The 16,314-nt window shown below is 43.4% G+C and overlaps 1 protein-coding gene and 1 long non-coding RNA gene across 4 annotated transcripts in view; one reads left to right on the forward strand and one right to left on the reverse strand.

Moving 5' to 3' along the window:
• Positions 1 to 6,623, reverse strand: part of XPO1 (exportin 1) — a 37,418-nt gene extending 30,795 nt beyond the window's left edge. Inside the window, exons 1-2 of one of the 3 annotated variants that reach the window (XM_081854559.1) lie at positions 5,504 to 6,623; positions 1,814 to 1,945 (exon numbers count right to left, since the gene is read on the reverse strand). In XM_081854559.1, coding sequence (XP_081710685.1) covers positions 1,814 to 1,939 — 126 coding nt within the window. In that variant the 5' untranslated portion in view covers positions 1,940 to 1,945; positions 5,504 to 6,623. Of the gene's footprint in view, positions 1 to 1,813; positions 1,946 to 2,552; positions 2,573 to 3,786; positions 4,547 to 5,503 lie in introns of those variants that run through there. The other 2 variants (XM_081854560.1, XM_081854561.1) reach the window with 2 other exon arrangements.
• LOC309338142 overlaps positions 1 to 16,314 on the forward strand; it is a 61,956-nt gene that overhangs the window by 20,342 nt on the left and 25,300 nt on the right. The gene's annotated exons all lie outside the window — the stretch shown is intronic.

Consider the following 16,314-nt stretch of genomic DNA (forward strand, 5'->3'; position numbering starts at 1 on the left):
AGCAGATTTGGGAGATATATGGGGCAGACAGGAGAGAAGAGGTTGGGGAAAATCCAGTTCTCCTAATGGGAGTCCTTGAGATGAGTTCCACTAGTACCCTGGATGACCTGAATTGGGACCACACACTTGCACAAACTTTTCCAACTGTATACGAATCACTACACTTTTGTTCAGAGATCCACTAGAAAGTAAGAAACACCCTAAAATTAGACTGGAACACAGACACTCAATTCTAGAAATCTGATCACTACTTTCCAAGGCATGATGCAACTATGCAAGACACCCTACAGCAAGCTGCTGTCAAAGATGCAAGGCATGGAACTTGAGAGAGTGTGTGTATTTGGGGTGGGGTGAAGGGGTATTGCAAACCACCAACTTGAATATCAACTTCAGAATCAGCTGCCAAGAACCATCTTAAGAGAAAAAGGTTCCTGGTGCTCTGAATCCCAATCTATTGTATACCTTTCAGTTGCTTGGTAGAACTACTCAGGGTCTGAAGTTCTAGTGTTTAATTCATACCTTCCCACTCACCATGGTGAATGCCTCAACTAGAGAGGAAAGCAAATACGGATTCAGGGAAATGCTTCTATAATGCACATCTTCCCCAGGCAAAAGATTGTGGAGCCTTCAAGCTTTAAGTGCTTGCCAATTTAAAACAGAACCCCTTTTATGCTCTTCTGCAATTCTGCTTCACTGATGCCACTAAATATGCTGCAACTCTGCCACAAGTCCAGGAGGGGAATTTGTATCTGGCCAAATCATTCTGACCTGCAAGTTTGCCATACTACATAAAAACTAGTCCAGCTGGACTATTCAGCTCAGTCCAACAACTTAGGCTGCAAACATGAGTAGTGGAGAAAAAGCAATGGATTAGACCTGGTACCCCCAAACTCGGCCTTCCAGCTGTTTTTGGGACTACAATTCCCATAATCCCTGACCACTGGTTCTGTTAGCTAGGGATGATGGGAGTTGTTGTCCCAAAACAGCTGGCGGGCCAAGTTTGGGGATGCCTGGATTAGACCATCCTTCAGATATTGTTGGACTACAACTCCCATCAGCCTGGACCGCTGGCTATGCTGACTAGGAATTATGGGAATTGAAGTCCAACATCTGGGAAGGCCACTGTTCAGAGATATGGAGGGATGAGGAACACCATGAGGTACCATAAGGGTACCTCAAACAGAGACCAGTGTGTTTATGGCTGCAGATTGGGGTATATACAGAAGGTCTGACAAGTTTCTGTCTAGGCAGCAGAATGGGATGCTCACTGCCCTATCAGAGGACTTGGACTGACTGCCCGGTCTGATTTCAGTGGCTCTTTTTAAGTTTGATGTCAAAATAGGTTTCTAAGCACTTTAGAAGTATAAAAGCAGATTACACAGAATTTATAATTCTGAACAGAATTTGGAAGAGATCACATAATAAACATTTAAACTACTTCAGAGACACAGACATACTATAGGCAAAGGAGACAGCAATTTGCCTTCCACTTAAAAGTCCTATGAATAAAAGGGACATAAAACTGGACCAGAACACTTCTCTCTAAAAAATTTAAAGAAACAAACAATAGTAAATTCAGTCATATTCCATCTTTCTGTTACTGGCATGAAAAACAAGACAAGAAGCCACCAAGGTATTTTTCAACGTAACTGTAGCATTCCTGCTGGCTTATTCTCTTTAGATGCAGCTTGACTGCTAGTCAAGTTTTACTAGCATATGAGAAGTCTTCAAGAGAACCAGCTATTTTTTCCTCTACAGATATGCTTTAGACATAATAAACTGCAGGTTTCTAGTTCTCAAACATATACTGTACCTGGGCTCCTTCTCCATGATACAGGCAGTTCACCACATTATCCAACAGATTTATATCCAATTTCTGGTTGAAATCCAGCAGCTGCCGTGCTGCATGGTCTGCTAACATTGTCATAATTGCTGGCATAGATTACTGCAAATTTAAAGAAAGAAATCAAGTTACAGAATTTACTTATGTTTAATATCATAGAAATTCAAAGTTCTTCCCAACTGCCTTTAAGACCACTTCAGCTCCCATCTTTTACTACTGGTAACATATTCAAATGTTGAAATTTTTCTTCAGTGTAAGCCTGCCATAACTGTCATACTAAATTTTGTAATACTACACATGAATAAACTTATGCCTGGTTAACTTCAAAATAAAATAATGCTAGTGCTTAAACCAGGAGTTAATGAGTCACAATGTGTTCATTACACCAAATGCTGAAGTATTTTACAAAAATGTGTGCATCTTTAAAATGTGGAAGAGTGGCATCTGATTCTGGTTCTCTTTGAGCCACAAATTAATAATGTAAAGTGTAAAAGAAATGGTCAAAAGAAACAAGAAATGCTAAAGCATTGTCAGATTTTTAAGGGGGGGGGGAGGCAGGGGAGAATGCTAACTTACTGACCCAAGAAGATCATTAACACATGAAATTATTTATGTTGAACAACTAAGTCTACCAGAACATATCACTGAGTGAACAGCAGTTAAAGGCAACAGAATTTGCTATTACCCCATAACAGTCTTCTCAACCTACCATCCAGAGAAGTAGACAGCAGGCATGCATAAAATTTGATCAAAGCTGAAAAAGTGGTGCTAATCCTGCTATACAGTAACATTAATATGGTGTCCCACTCAGAAACCTTAACATCACACTCTGGAAACTTTACCAAAAACACAGTGCACCCCTAAACATATCTACTCAGAAGTCAGCCGCATCAACGTTTACTGCCACATGACTGTAATAAGGACAGCCTAAATGTCCTAAAGGATTAAATTCTTACAGAAATACATATACAAGTTTTGACAGTGGGACTTACAGCACAAGTTCAGCATTAACCCGTTGAGCAGAATAAAATCATAGCTAAATAGTTAATGGACAAGAACTGTTGCTGAAGACAGCCTGGTAAACTGGAATAAATGGCAAACTAAGGCTACTCATCACACACTTAGAAAAAAAGTGCATTGAACTCATTGGGATTACCGTACATTTGCATTGGTCTGGGCTGCATTAACCATCATAACCATAATAGTGACAAGCAAAGAAACAAATTTGTTTTCTGAAGAACACACTATATTTAATTAGATATAAGCTCAGCAGTTATGGTTTACATCCACAATGCTATTGCTACTTACTACATAACAATTTAAGTGTTCAATTTCTCACAATATTACTATTAAGAACAAAAACTAAGGCTACCCCCCATATTTGGTAGTACTTTCCTTAAGTTCCCTAGCTCCAAGTATCAAATTACCACACCTCTTCTATGCTTGGCCACACACCCTTTATTGCTGCATCTACTGTTCCTGACTAGACAGTTACACACAACAGCTCAGAAACAGTTTTCATGCATCTTCCACCTCCAACTAAAACACACAAAACTGCATGTTAGGTCTTATAAGTCTTGCAAATGCAGAAAGACAAGAGCACTTTGCCACTTGTGATCTCTTTAGATCAGATAGGTCATTTTAAAGTACAGTAATGGGTGGGAAAGGCTAGAATGCATCAAGTGCACGTATATGAGAAGTTCAATAAACACATTAACGAATCTAGACTGAAAGTCACTGGAATGCAAAGAAGTTTAAGATATAGAATACTAGAAACGTCACATAATTTCTATCCAAATAAGCTATTATATTACGTGTGAACCCTATCTAACCATCTGCCCAAGGAATACCATTTGGAACACATGCTGTCAATAAAGAAAGGTTTTCAAAGGGCTAGCTTTTGCTGTATACCTATGCGATTTGTTCCATATCATTAACCTTACCTAGATTGTGAAAATTGGTTCCTCCCTTTGCACTCAATTCCTCCAAGTTCGTTAGCAACTTTACTGCCACTTTTTAAATGCACACTTTTGTTGAGTTTTATCAGAAAAACAACTACCACATTGAGAAAACAAATGGTCAGTTACAGAGCTCACAATATATCAATCCTGTTGACGTTCAAAGCAGTATTCATTGAGGTACTTACTGCCACTAACTGATTACAAAACAGCTATCAGACCAGCGTTACCGAAAGTAAGCTCTCCAAAGTTCTAAGTATGCCCACATCAGAAAGCCCGTACATTTTCAGGAAAGTTAAACCAATCTGCACACAACCAGAAACCTACAGGAGGCTCCAGAATACGAAACTTTGGACTGCAGTCTGCCCCTCCCCCTATAAATGCTTCGCTAACGTTTCCTCGAAACAAGGCATTAACTTCCGATTACAGAAAAACGTGAATTAGAGGAGGCTCGCTGAAACCAGTAATAGATACGTAACGTAAACAGATGCAGCACATGGGGTACATCCGAAGACGGCAGTTACACACCCACCCACTGGAAAGGCCTCGGCTGCCGCCCTTCGCCAAACAGCAGACACACTGCAGCACAGGCAACATTCACGCTGCTGCTACTACTACCGACACACAGCTAACGCTTACGATCTGCACTTAAAAGAACAACAACCCCAAACCGCCCGAAATATCTAACAAGGGTCACTAGCCCCGGGCACGCGAAGCTTTAAAGAGATTTTTGTTGCCTTTCCTCCCCGACAGCCGTAAAGAGCAGCTGGGCCACTGCAGCCCCTCCCTCCTCTATCCCTGCTTTCTATACAGGGCCCCCACGTGATCCAGACGGACGTTTCAATAGTGCTGCACAGTGAGAGAGGCACAAATATATTTCTGGAAACTTCCACTCCCAATAATTCAGATTATGCTCCTTAATTTCTCCACCCGCTCTCCACCCCCCCCATATACTTCCCCCACCGAAAGAAGGAGGCCCTACCTCTAATCTCCCGCCAGGCCGCCTCGCCCTCCTCCTACTCGCGTTGCGTTTTGCCCACCCAAGCTCCAGTTTCCCAATCCCACACTTGCTGCTTTGCTCCATCCTCCAGGGATGGCTTTGGCTTGCTGGGACCTTTCGGACTCGCCTTCCCCATCCAATTACTTCAAGGCCTTCGTTTCTCGTCCTTCCAACAGCTCCCACGCTTTATTTAGATCAAGGCAGGATCCAAACGAAGGCCAACCCCAAACAGAGGTTTCTCTTTCCATGGCTCGTGGCCTTGGTTTGCATACACACCCCCTTTCCTCCCCCCCTTTTCCATGAGGCTTCACAGCACACCTCTCCACGCTTAGCCATGCCCACATCTTACACCCCCTACCCCAAGGAAGAGTCCCCGGACTTTGTTTTCTAAAGCACATCCATCCTCCTCCCCATCACTGCTTTCTCCTAGGAAAACAATGAGTTCATCAACATAACGTTTAGGCCTTGAGATTAGCACGCAACATCACTTCCAGGGCTTCACACCGTTGCTATTTCCATGCTTTCCGCTTGTCCAAATGCTGCATCCTAAAATGCATGAAGTTCTCCCCCGCCCCGCCATAAAACTTCACCCCCCTGGGATTGTATCCACTCCCTACTTTCTTCTCCCTCCCCATCTTTCCCAATCCAATCTCCCACTGGTGTACCATCATGCACAAGTTTCACAGATGAACTCTCACTTACCTAATTGAGTATCACAGCTACTTCTCGTAGAGAGGGAGCGGAGAGCAACAATAAAAAAATAAAATAAAAAAAATCCAAGCAAAGCCAAGAAGTAGGAGGAGGAGGAGTGGGGTGAAAAGACCTGTCCAGCCTTTCTTCCTTTTCAACTCCCCCCCCTGCAAACAACACACACACACACACACTGGAGAAACAAAGCGTCTATTTTTACATGCGCCCCCGAAAAGTCTGCTTCTTCCAAGCCCACCCGCCCTCGGCCCCCAACAACCACAACAAAAGAAGCCCCACTGGACTTGCTACCAAAAAGAAGGGGGACGGGGGCAGAATGGGTGAATTACCAGGAAGGGAGGGGGGAGCCTGGGAAAGAAAACACACCCACCCAACGCACACACTCAAAAAGTCACTTTCTGCCTCCCAAATTCAGCAAAGTTGCTAGCACACCCACATGGAGGATCAGGGCTTTGCCACCCATTCAAACACATGCACACACCTCCAACACCCCCCCTTTCTGCTCCCCACCCCACGACAAAAAGAGAGGGGGGGGGAAAGAATAATACAAAAGGGGCAATAAGACAAGAGAGGGTTGCTTCGTCTAAGAAGAGGGGAAGGGGCAACTCCTGGGCCCTCTCTCTCTCTCCTCCCCCTTTTTCCTGCCTCTCCCGCCCTTTCCTCGAGATTCAGTTGTATGGGGACGCTATACTCTCTCACGCTCGCGTATATATACAGAGACACACGGCAAAACTATAAATATATATAGATAGATATATGTATGTATATATATTTCTCTCTCTCTCTCTGTTTTAAAAAAAAAGCGGTTCCAAGAAGCCTCCAGCGCAGGTAAGGCAGCCACGCTGCTTCGAAGGGAGATGGGCCAACCCCTTTGGTTGGGGCCTACAAGACAAACACAACGCCTCGTCCCCCGAAAACGAGGGGAGACGGGAGGCAGACGGTGGACCAAAGGGAGGTGTTTGCCTCAGCAAACCACCCCGTTATGAGGGTAAAAAAAGAGCCCCACACGGAATTATTATTCTTTTTTGGGGGTGGGGTGTCCTCAAGGAAACTCCAGTCAGCGTGGAGCGAGTCAGCCAAGTCCCCTCACGGAGGTCCGCTCATCCCCCCTTGGCTTAGCCCCCTCCCCGACCCCGAAACCCACCCACCCCTTCCTCAGCCGCTCCACTCCTGCGCTTAAGGAACCCCTCGCCCGCCTTTCACACGCACTCGCGGAAACACGCGCGCGCCCCCTTCTCCTCACGCAGCTCGCTCCTCAGCGCCCCCCCTCCTTCTCTCTCTCTCTCTCCACACACGCGGCAAAAGGCGGCAAAAGGGGACCAAGCGCGGCGGCGGCGGCGGCTTCTTCTGCCTCTCTCTTTTTTTTTTTACCCCCGCTCCCCCCTTTTTTTCTCTTTTCTCCCTTCTCCCCCTCTTTCGGCGGCGGCGGCGGCGCTTCTTCTCCTTCCGCTCGTCCCCCTCCTCCGCCTCCTCCTCCTCTAGTGCCACAGACTCGGAACCGGCTCAAACCGGTTCAGACTGGGAGATTCCATCTCGGTTTAGTTTTCAGCCCATGGCGCCTCGGAGCGCGCGGGAGGGGCGGGGCGGGGCGGGGCGTGTGCGCGGAGCCTCCGCCCCAAACCGCCTCGTCGCCCCATTGGCTCCGAGCGGGTGACGGAAGAGGAGTGGGGAGGGCAAGAGAGAGAGAAGAGGGAGAGTGGAAGAAAACCCAACGCCAGAGACACACAGGCACACACACACACACGCACGCAACACATTGCGCGGGACGCGGGCGGAAAAGGCAGCGCGGCGTCTCATTGGCTGGCCGGCACGCCCGTCTTTCTCCTCACTCCTTTCCCCCCCCCACACCCAAACCGCGCCCCGCCCTCCGCTTACTCATGGAGAGCGCGCGGGCTTTTCCGACAGGCCACGCCCCCTTTTTAAAAACTCTCCCGCAGAAGTTGGCTGGGAGGAAACGTGAAGAAAGGCCGTGTGGGTGGCGGTGACAGTGGCGGTGGAGGGGGGGCGTGGAAGGAGGGAAGGGGAGAGGGAGACACGGTGAGTGGGCGCGCGCAGCGTGGGCGGGACAAAGGAGCTCCTTGGGCCGCTTACATGATTGGACGCGGGGGGCTGTCTTTCTTGACACGTCAGCCCTTCCCGCCCACCTCCTCCTGCTCCGTGCCTTCAAATAGCCATTCTCGCGGGCTTAATATGCTTTTAGCCGCAGCAGCAGCAGCCGCCTTTTGATTGGGCGGCCGCTTCAAATGACGTCTCGCGCGCGCGCGCGCTTGAGGTAGGCCCTTGTACGGCTCGGCTCGCGGCGCCGCCGCCGCCGCCGCCGCAATTAGATCAATGAGCGCGAGGCGAGGCGGTTGAGGAGAAGGAGAGAGCGAGCTACAGCGCACGCGCACATCGCCTAACGGGCCGGCGGAAGGAAATGGCTGCCTAAAACAATAGGGATTTATAAAGGGGGGGGGGACGAGGGGCCGTCCGTTCCTGAGGGGGGAACCCTGTGGAGTTGTGAGGGGACAGCGGCTCTTATTTGTTGATTTACTTAGCCCTGGAGGTTCAGGGCTCCTCACGACCTACTCGCCCTCCCGCTCACAGGAAAAGGCGGCGTAATTTTTAGTTTTTATTCCCCGCCCTTCCTTCATGTTTCCCTGACCCCTGTGACAGCGAAAGGTCTTCTTCTTCTCCGTGGGGCGCCTCTACTTTTGCTGAGTTCATGCCGCTCTCTAGCTTCACCCGCTTTATATGAATCGTCACTTGCCCGTTTTCGTAACTATTTTTTTTTACTGGTTTTTACTCCGCTGTCGCTTTTCTTGTGTTGTTTCCAAGGGGCCTTTTGAGTGAAGGGTAAGAACTCGATCGTTTAGCGGGAGAGGGAGGTGATGGGGCCGCTTTTCTTCTTGCTTTTATTATGTATTTTGTGAATTTATTTTATCTTGTATTTTTAGGTTGTGAGCTGCCTTGATGGTTGGGGCGGACGGTATACTGTACAATTTTAATAATAATAATAATAATAATAATAATAATAATAATAGTGTGGCGGCGCCCGCACTTTGGAACTCCCTGCCTGTTGAGATCCAGTAGGCACCTTCACTGCACTTTTTTTTTTTTGCAGCTGCTAAAAACATACTTGTTTAGATAAGCCTACCCGCATGCTTAGAAAGTCGAGGTAATTTTAATCTATTTTATTATTTTAACTTCTGTATGCTTTAAAGTGTGGTTGTAAATTTTCCTTTACCTTTGAAGGTTTTTGTAGCGATCAAGAGGTGTAAAAATTTTATGAAATGATTAAATAAACAGATAAAATGAACTTATGTTCTGATTTAATTTTCACCGTCATCCTTACCATAACTTAGTGGTTAAGAAACTGAGCTAAGAGTTAAGAGTTTCCAAACTTTTCTGAGCCTTGAATTCACCCTCACCCCAACTGCAATATTATTGATTTTACCTTTCTGCATTGGTGTGAACGTTACAGCTAGGTAAGGCATTTGAACTTATTTGAACACTTGGCAATATACCCTTGGCAATATACTGTACTTATGTATGTTAACCAGTGCTTTTCTGGGGGGACGCAGGAGGATGCATACCCCTAAACATTTTTTGAATTAAGTTTGGCCTCATTGATGTGTGTCATTATTTCTTTGTTTCTGTGGTGGTTTATAGATAGTGGCAGAGTGGGGGGGCATTCAGCATCTATTAGGCGGAATGGGAAAATAGAATGTAGCCCTACATAGATCAGACGTTCTTAACCGTTTTTTGGGTCCAGGTCTCATTTGATGAAAGCTATGGACTCTTCCAGAAAAATGCACAGAAACACATACACACAACATTTTGCATACAGTTTATTGGGGAGGGGATTTCTTTTGTGCTCAGTTCACAGACCTCCTGAAGCCTGGTCGTGGACCACAGGTTTAAAAAGCTTGACATTAATGGGTCCTCAGAAAAAATAGAATTCTGGAGTTGGAAGTGACCATGAGGGTCATCTAGTCCAACCCTTTGCAATTCAGGAATATTTTAACCAACAAACTCATGGCTCTGAGCTATCCCTTGGTCTGTTCATCTGTTTTTTTAAACTGGCTAATAGTTACCTCTTAGCACCTTTAAGCCAGCCTCTTCACTTGGCTGGAAATGCTGTTAAATAAGAGGAACTTCTCTCACTTGTTCACCCTGTAATGAGTCTGTTTCTTTTTTCTTTTTCTTTTGCAGTGAATGGCCAGAGACTATGCTGTGTGCCCCCATGGCTTTGCTGCTACAGAGACAGAATGTTGAGAGTGTAAGCTAGGAACATAGGAAGTTGCCGTATAGTGAGTTGGGCCATTGATCGATCTAGCTCAGCATTGTCTGCTACAGTGGTACTTCGGGTTAAGTACTTACAGTGGTGCCTCGCAAGACGAAATTAATCCGTTCCGATCGTCTAGCGGTTTTTTGGTCTTGCGAAGCAAGACCATTGACGGATTAGCGCTATTAGCGGCTTAGCAGATCAGCTGATAAGCGGCTTAGCAGCTTAGAAGAAGGGGGGGGAAACCGCAGGAACTCGGAAGACATTTTCGTCTTGCGAAGCAAGCCCACAGGGAAATTCGTTTTGCGAAGCGCCTCCAAAACGGAAAACCTGGCGTGCTCTGGTTCATGGAGTCACGAAGAGTCGGACACGACTAAACAACAGCAACATTGCATCTCAGGAGTGGCGGCTGTGTATGTGGTGTTCAGGAAAATAGCTGAAAATGGGAAATACAGTGTGGACAGGATCTTAGCACAAAAGGATGGGTAGTTGTGGTGTGAGGGCCTATGTTCATACAGCACTGTATGAAGACCACAAATTACTTTTTCAACTTACATAATGACTAGAAATAAACTTTGCTTTTAATCGCAAGCAAGTATGGCTGGTTGTGTCCTTTTGGTTAATCCAGAATAATTATTTTTCTTTTATTATAGTTGTTCGTTCACAGTTGTAGATATAAGCGGAAATTAACACTACTACAGACAGACATTGCAACAGAAAAAAAGACAGCGTTGGCAATATTTTATTTCTGACTGATGGTGCGGATAGGGTAGGTAGGTGACTGAAAGTGTGTTGAGGAGCAAGAAGTTGTGTTAAGCTGTCTTAAGTACGTGCTGCACAATATCCTTAGTGCTGTCTAATAACTGTATAACTGTAGCAGTTGTCCGGCTTTTAACCAGCTAATACGTTATGTATTGCAAAATTTCTGTTAAGGTGGTTTGAATAGAGGAATGGGTTATCTTAAGTGTGTGAGAATTTGTAAGAAAAAAAATGGACCTAACTTCAAGTCCCGTTAGTATGTGGAGGATTAGGTCTGTGCATGTTAGTGTTAGCTAAGCTTGGTAAAGCTCACCAAGAAAGGCAGCTTTATTTCCTAGCTGTAGTGGAAAGCAAATCCATAAACACATTGGTATAGAATAATAGAATTGTGGAGTTGGAAGGGATCCTGGCAGGTCATTTAGTCCAGCCTCCTGCAATGCAGAAATCTCACTAGAGATCATACATAATAGATAGAGGCATACCCAGGGGCTGGTAAAATTGGCACCTGCTGGAGGCACAGATCCAAGATGGGTGTAAAAATGAGGCATTGGAGTCCTCTCATAAGACCCCACCCCACCCTGGCTCAGCACTCCAGGATCTGTTTGCCCTCAGAAGGAATCTGCCAGGGTCTCCGGCTGGAAAAGCTACAGCTGCTGCGGCAGAAGGTATGGAAAGGGGGCCTCAACAGGTTTCACCTATTAATCACACCTTTCAGGTCTAAGTTAGGTAGAGAGTAGCAATATTGTACTCTTAATGGAGGAATGCGCTTGTTTGAAAAGCTTCTGTGAGTAAGGTCTTGGCTACTGAATGCTTTTACAGAAATACCTAACATGCCTTGCATTATTTACACCTGCAACCTGACACTCGTGTTGTAGTAGCAGAAAAGCAGCGCCTGAGGGGCTAACACACATTTCAGGGAAATGTATGTAGTGTATGTAAAAGAAAAAACGGTCTTGTTTAAAAAAGGAAAGCTGCATTGAAAGGTGTGGGTGCTTATTCTTTTCTTGCTGCATCAGATTTTGGGATAGTATAAACTGATGGTTGCTTTGGGAAGAAGGGCTTGATATAAATTCAATAAATAATAGTTTTATTTATTGTTGCATTTATATCCCACCTCAAGATGGCGTGCTTTGTTCTCTTCCTCCCTATTTTATCCATGCAATAACCTTGTGAGGTAGGTTAGACTGAGAGGCTGACTAATCTAGAAGATGGTGTGTGTTTATTTCCCATGGACAAATTAGCAAAGCTCCAAACATTCTTGCAATAGAGAAAAAAGGGAGTATCGGAATTTGTTCATTAGAAGCAAAGGCCTTCAAACAACAATTAAGTAGTTCAAACTGGACAAAAAAAGCACAAATGTTCTCTCCATTAATGACAGGCTTCTTAAGCCATATGATCCAGCTAAAATGAAATCATTATTTAAGACAAGTTGCTATAAAAAGAAACACTGAAGAATTAAGACTTCTGACATAAAATAATCACAACATTAAAAAGCCTAGAAAACAAATGTTATTACCCTTGGACAAGATTGAAACTTTCCTTGTTAGGCCGAATTGCTGCTGTAAAGATGAATGTATTGCCAAAAATGCTGTTTTTATTTCAAACATTACAGATTGTCGACAAAACAGAGTGTTTTCGGAAGTGGCAGAGAGATATTTCCAAATTTGTCTGGCAGGGCAAAAAGCCCAGAATTAAGTTTAAGATATTAACTGATGCGAAAGAAAGAGGGGGCTTTGCCCTGCCGGACTTAAGGTTGTATTATGAATCAGCAGCCTTCTGCTGGTTAAAAGATTGGCTGCTTCTTGAGAATACTGATGTGTTAGATTTGGAAGGTTTTGACAATGCGTTTGGTTGGCATGCATATTTATGGTATGACAAGGTTAAGATTAACAGGAATTTCAAGAACCATATTGTCAGAAAAGCATTGTTTAATGTCTGGACAAAATATAAAGACTTATTGGAAAATAAAACTCCAAGGTGGCTCTCACCATTAGAAGCTAAGGCCCGAAAAAGACTCAATATGGAGGCCAAATGGCCGAAATATTGGGAAATATTAGAAAAAGATGGAGACAACTGGAAATTGCAGAGTCAGGAGAAAATGAAAGACAAAGTGCGAGATTGGTTACATTATGCTCAGATTAAAGAAGTTTTTAAGTTTGATAAAAAATTAGGATTCCAGGTGGAAAAATCGAAGTTAGAAACGGAACTGTTAGAGCCTAAGACTAAGGTACTCTCAAGAATGTATAACTTGCTGTTAAAATGGAACATACAAGATGAAACGGTTAAATCGGCTATGATAAAGTGGGCACAGGACATTGGGCATAATATTATGTTTGAGGACTGGGAAAAATTGTGGACTACTGGGCTGAATTTCACTGCATGTAATGCTCTGAAAGAAAATATAATGAAAATGATATATAGATGGTACATGACCCCAGTCAAACTTGCAAAAATATACCACTTGTCTGATAATAAGTGTTGGGAATGTAAGGAAAATGAAGGAACGTTTTTTCACCTTTGGTGGACATGCCCTAAAGTGAAGGCTTTCTGGGAAATGATATATAATGAGCTGAAAAAGGTATTTAAGTATACCTTCCTTAAGAAACCAGAGGCCTTCCTTTTGGGTATTGTCGGCCAAGGGGTATTAAAGAAGGATCGAACATTTTTTATGTATGCAACAACAGCAGCAAGGATACTCGTTGCCAAGCATTGGAAAACCCAAGATCTACCCACACTGGAGGAATGGCAGATGCAACTGATGGACTATATGGAATTGGCCGAGATGACGGGCAGAATCCGAGACCTGGGAGAGGAGACGGTGGAAGAAGATTGGAGAAAATTTAAGATATATCTGCAAAAGTATTGTAAATTGTATGAATGTTAAGCAGGATGTTAGATCAGAAACAGCTGGGCACCATGGAAATAGATGAAGTGAATTATGAAGATAAGTTAAATTTATGAAAAAAACCAAATTTTTAGATAACTATTGGGTTAATTTTAATGCGTTAAAGAGGAAATAAATACATCTAAAATTAAAGACATAACATTGTAAAAGTTGATGTTAAGGTGGGGATAATGGTGATAAATTGCTGGTTTAATTTTTATAAACTTGGAATGCAGGAGCGGGAGATGTGAGGAAGTCCAAAGAGGATTAGAAAATATGCTATGACACATGATGTTTTTGTATGTTCTATTCTGTTGTATTCAAAAAATTCTTAATAAAATTTTTATAAAAAAAACAAAACAAATGTTATTACCTGGCAGTAAAAAATAAATGTGAGACTAGGCTTTTAGTCCTTCAGTAAAATATAAAAAATTCTGAGTGTTTGTATAAAGGATTGTATAGTCCTGCTCTTGTTTGTCTTACATTACTTTTTTGCAGTTTTAGTTTGGCTTGTTCCAACGTCCCTTAAATTCTTTACAGTTCTCTCTGCTGCTTTGTTCCCTTGTTTATTTTTATTTTAAATATTTTTATATTGCTTTCCCTCCAGAAAAAAAAATCCATTCAACGCTTTGATGATTAAGAATACAAAGAAAAGTAATTGTTTTTCTTTTTCCATTTTCCTGTTTAAAAAGCGAACTCTAGAAAATATGTTGGGAGCATACTTCCTTGAGTTTATTTTTATTCTCTACAAAATATGGAAATTAGCCAGTTTGGTTCTTAAATTAGTCTTCCCGCATAATAGTACACAGCATCTGATGAAGAAAAAAATTGACAAAGGGTTGCTTGCATGCATTGGAAGAGTTCTGCTGCCTGTTATTAATTTAAGCTCAAAGCACCCAGCAAGAGGTGACATTCCTACAGCCCCATTCCTCACTCAACAATAGCAAGGCATGTGCTGTCTGGAGGGACTATCCCATTTTCCAAGGATTTTTAGTGCTTGGGAAATGTGCTTTGGCTGCAGCAGGAGACAAATGCTGAGAAAAGATGTAATAAGAGAGGAGAATAAATGGACATTCATTGTAGAATGAGCTGGTACTCTGGGATGGTTGTCTGTTACTGAAGTGTCCGCTAAGTAGCAGTGTATATAGAACTGCATAGCAAAGATTTTTAGTTCTATTATTCCTGACATACCCATGTAAGTAGGTGACCCATCTAGCTGGTAAGGTGTTGTTGGAATCTGCTTTCTTGTTGGGTTCTTTATTATATGTTTGACTTTTGTAACCTCTGTCTTTCTCTTATGACTCCTTAGCATTCTACTGTTGGGATAATTCACTCTGCTCATTGTTCAGACCATGTGGTGCCCCTCTCCAGATCCTTCCTGTCTCCTTTCCATCCAACCCAAACTCCTTGCCCTTCCTTTAAAACCTTTCTGTGGCCTCACTCCCTGCTCTCTAACCTTCCTGCCTTCCTTGTTACATCACTGCCCTTCACTAATCCAACTCTTCTTTTTTTTACCATTCCAAAGTTTCTTCCTCTCTCAGATGACTTAATCCATTTTTTAAAAAAAGTTTTTATTGAAAGATTTTCATGGATAAGAAAGGTACATGTAACGTCTCTTGTTTTCAGTTGACAGAGTCCTTTCTACAGATCAGTTACATCCGGTCTGAGACACTGCTGCCATAGGCATTGTGAGGTTGCTGACCCTTATATTTGTAACTCCTGTCCTGAGTAGCCATTTAGTGCCACCCATTCAGTATGAAGTGTGACTGAGTGCCTGCATACTAATAGAACAATAGCTCTGAAGAAAAAAAAACCCCATTATTTCCAGATGATGCATAAGCATGGCACAGCAGGAATATCCTGGAAAGAGACATTCCTTCATGTGCAGGTCTATGATGTCTGTCATGCACAGTTTTTCTTTTTCTTTTTAAAAGACCATAGGTTCTTTAATTAGCTGAAGGCTGGAAGAAGAGGAACATTTTTTTTCTGTTGCCAAAAGATATATAATGAAATTACACCCCCATCTCTGCTGTAAATAGTGATAAGACATGCAGCAACCATTTAAATCAGGCATTCATGAAACCTATTTGTCAGAGAATATCTCTTGAAAGTTATTTTTAAGTTGAATCAAAAAGTTCTAATCTATAAGCAGAAGGGAGTCTTCTGTGAGCAGAAATGTACCGGTATCTTTGGATCCAACACAAGATGTAACATTAAATTATGTAATCTATTTCTTACACAGTATTCTGAAAGCTAAGTATAAGATTCTTGGATCAGATTCACCACTACAGGAAGATGCTAATGGAGCAGGGAATCTATTGTCCATGTAAGACGCTTCATCATATTGTCCGTCATGAGAGACAGTTTTCCGTCTGGCTTCAGTTGAAGCAGCAGCTGGTATACCAAGAGTTGATGAAATTGTGATATTGTCAAAAATGTCACTGGTGCAGCCAGTTACAGAGTTATGCAGAACACTTGGAAACATCTCATCTGCAATACATTTGAAGTCTTCCATTATACTGTCTTCTCATAGCTGCCCCAAAGCAAAAGCGAGTGCTGGAACGACAGCTCTCGGGCTCACCCGGGCACGCACATTGATGCGTGAGGACTATGCACAGTTTCTAAGCTGGGATGGCCCTGCAAGTGCCGGCCGGACTCCAATTCCCCCAAGCCTCAGCTAGTACGGCCAATGGTCAAGTGGGATTTGTAGTCTGGTATTACCTCGAGGGTCAAAAATCAGCCAGCATTTTAAATACAGTTACAGATAGGTAGCCGTGTTGGTCTGCCATAGTCAAAACAAAACAAATTCCTTCCAGTAGCACCTTAAAGACCAACTAAGTCAGTTCTTGGTATGAGCTTTCGTGTGCATGTGTATCTGAAGAAGTGTGCATGCAC

The sequence above is a fragment of the Podarcis erhardii genome (genome assembly GCF_964252035.2).
Source record: "Podarcis erhardii genome assembly, chromosome: 3".
Taxonomy (NCBI): domain Eukaryota; kingdom Metazoa; phylum Chordata; class Lepidosauria; order Squamata; family Lacertidae; genus Podarcis; species Podarcis erhardii.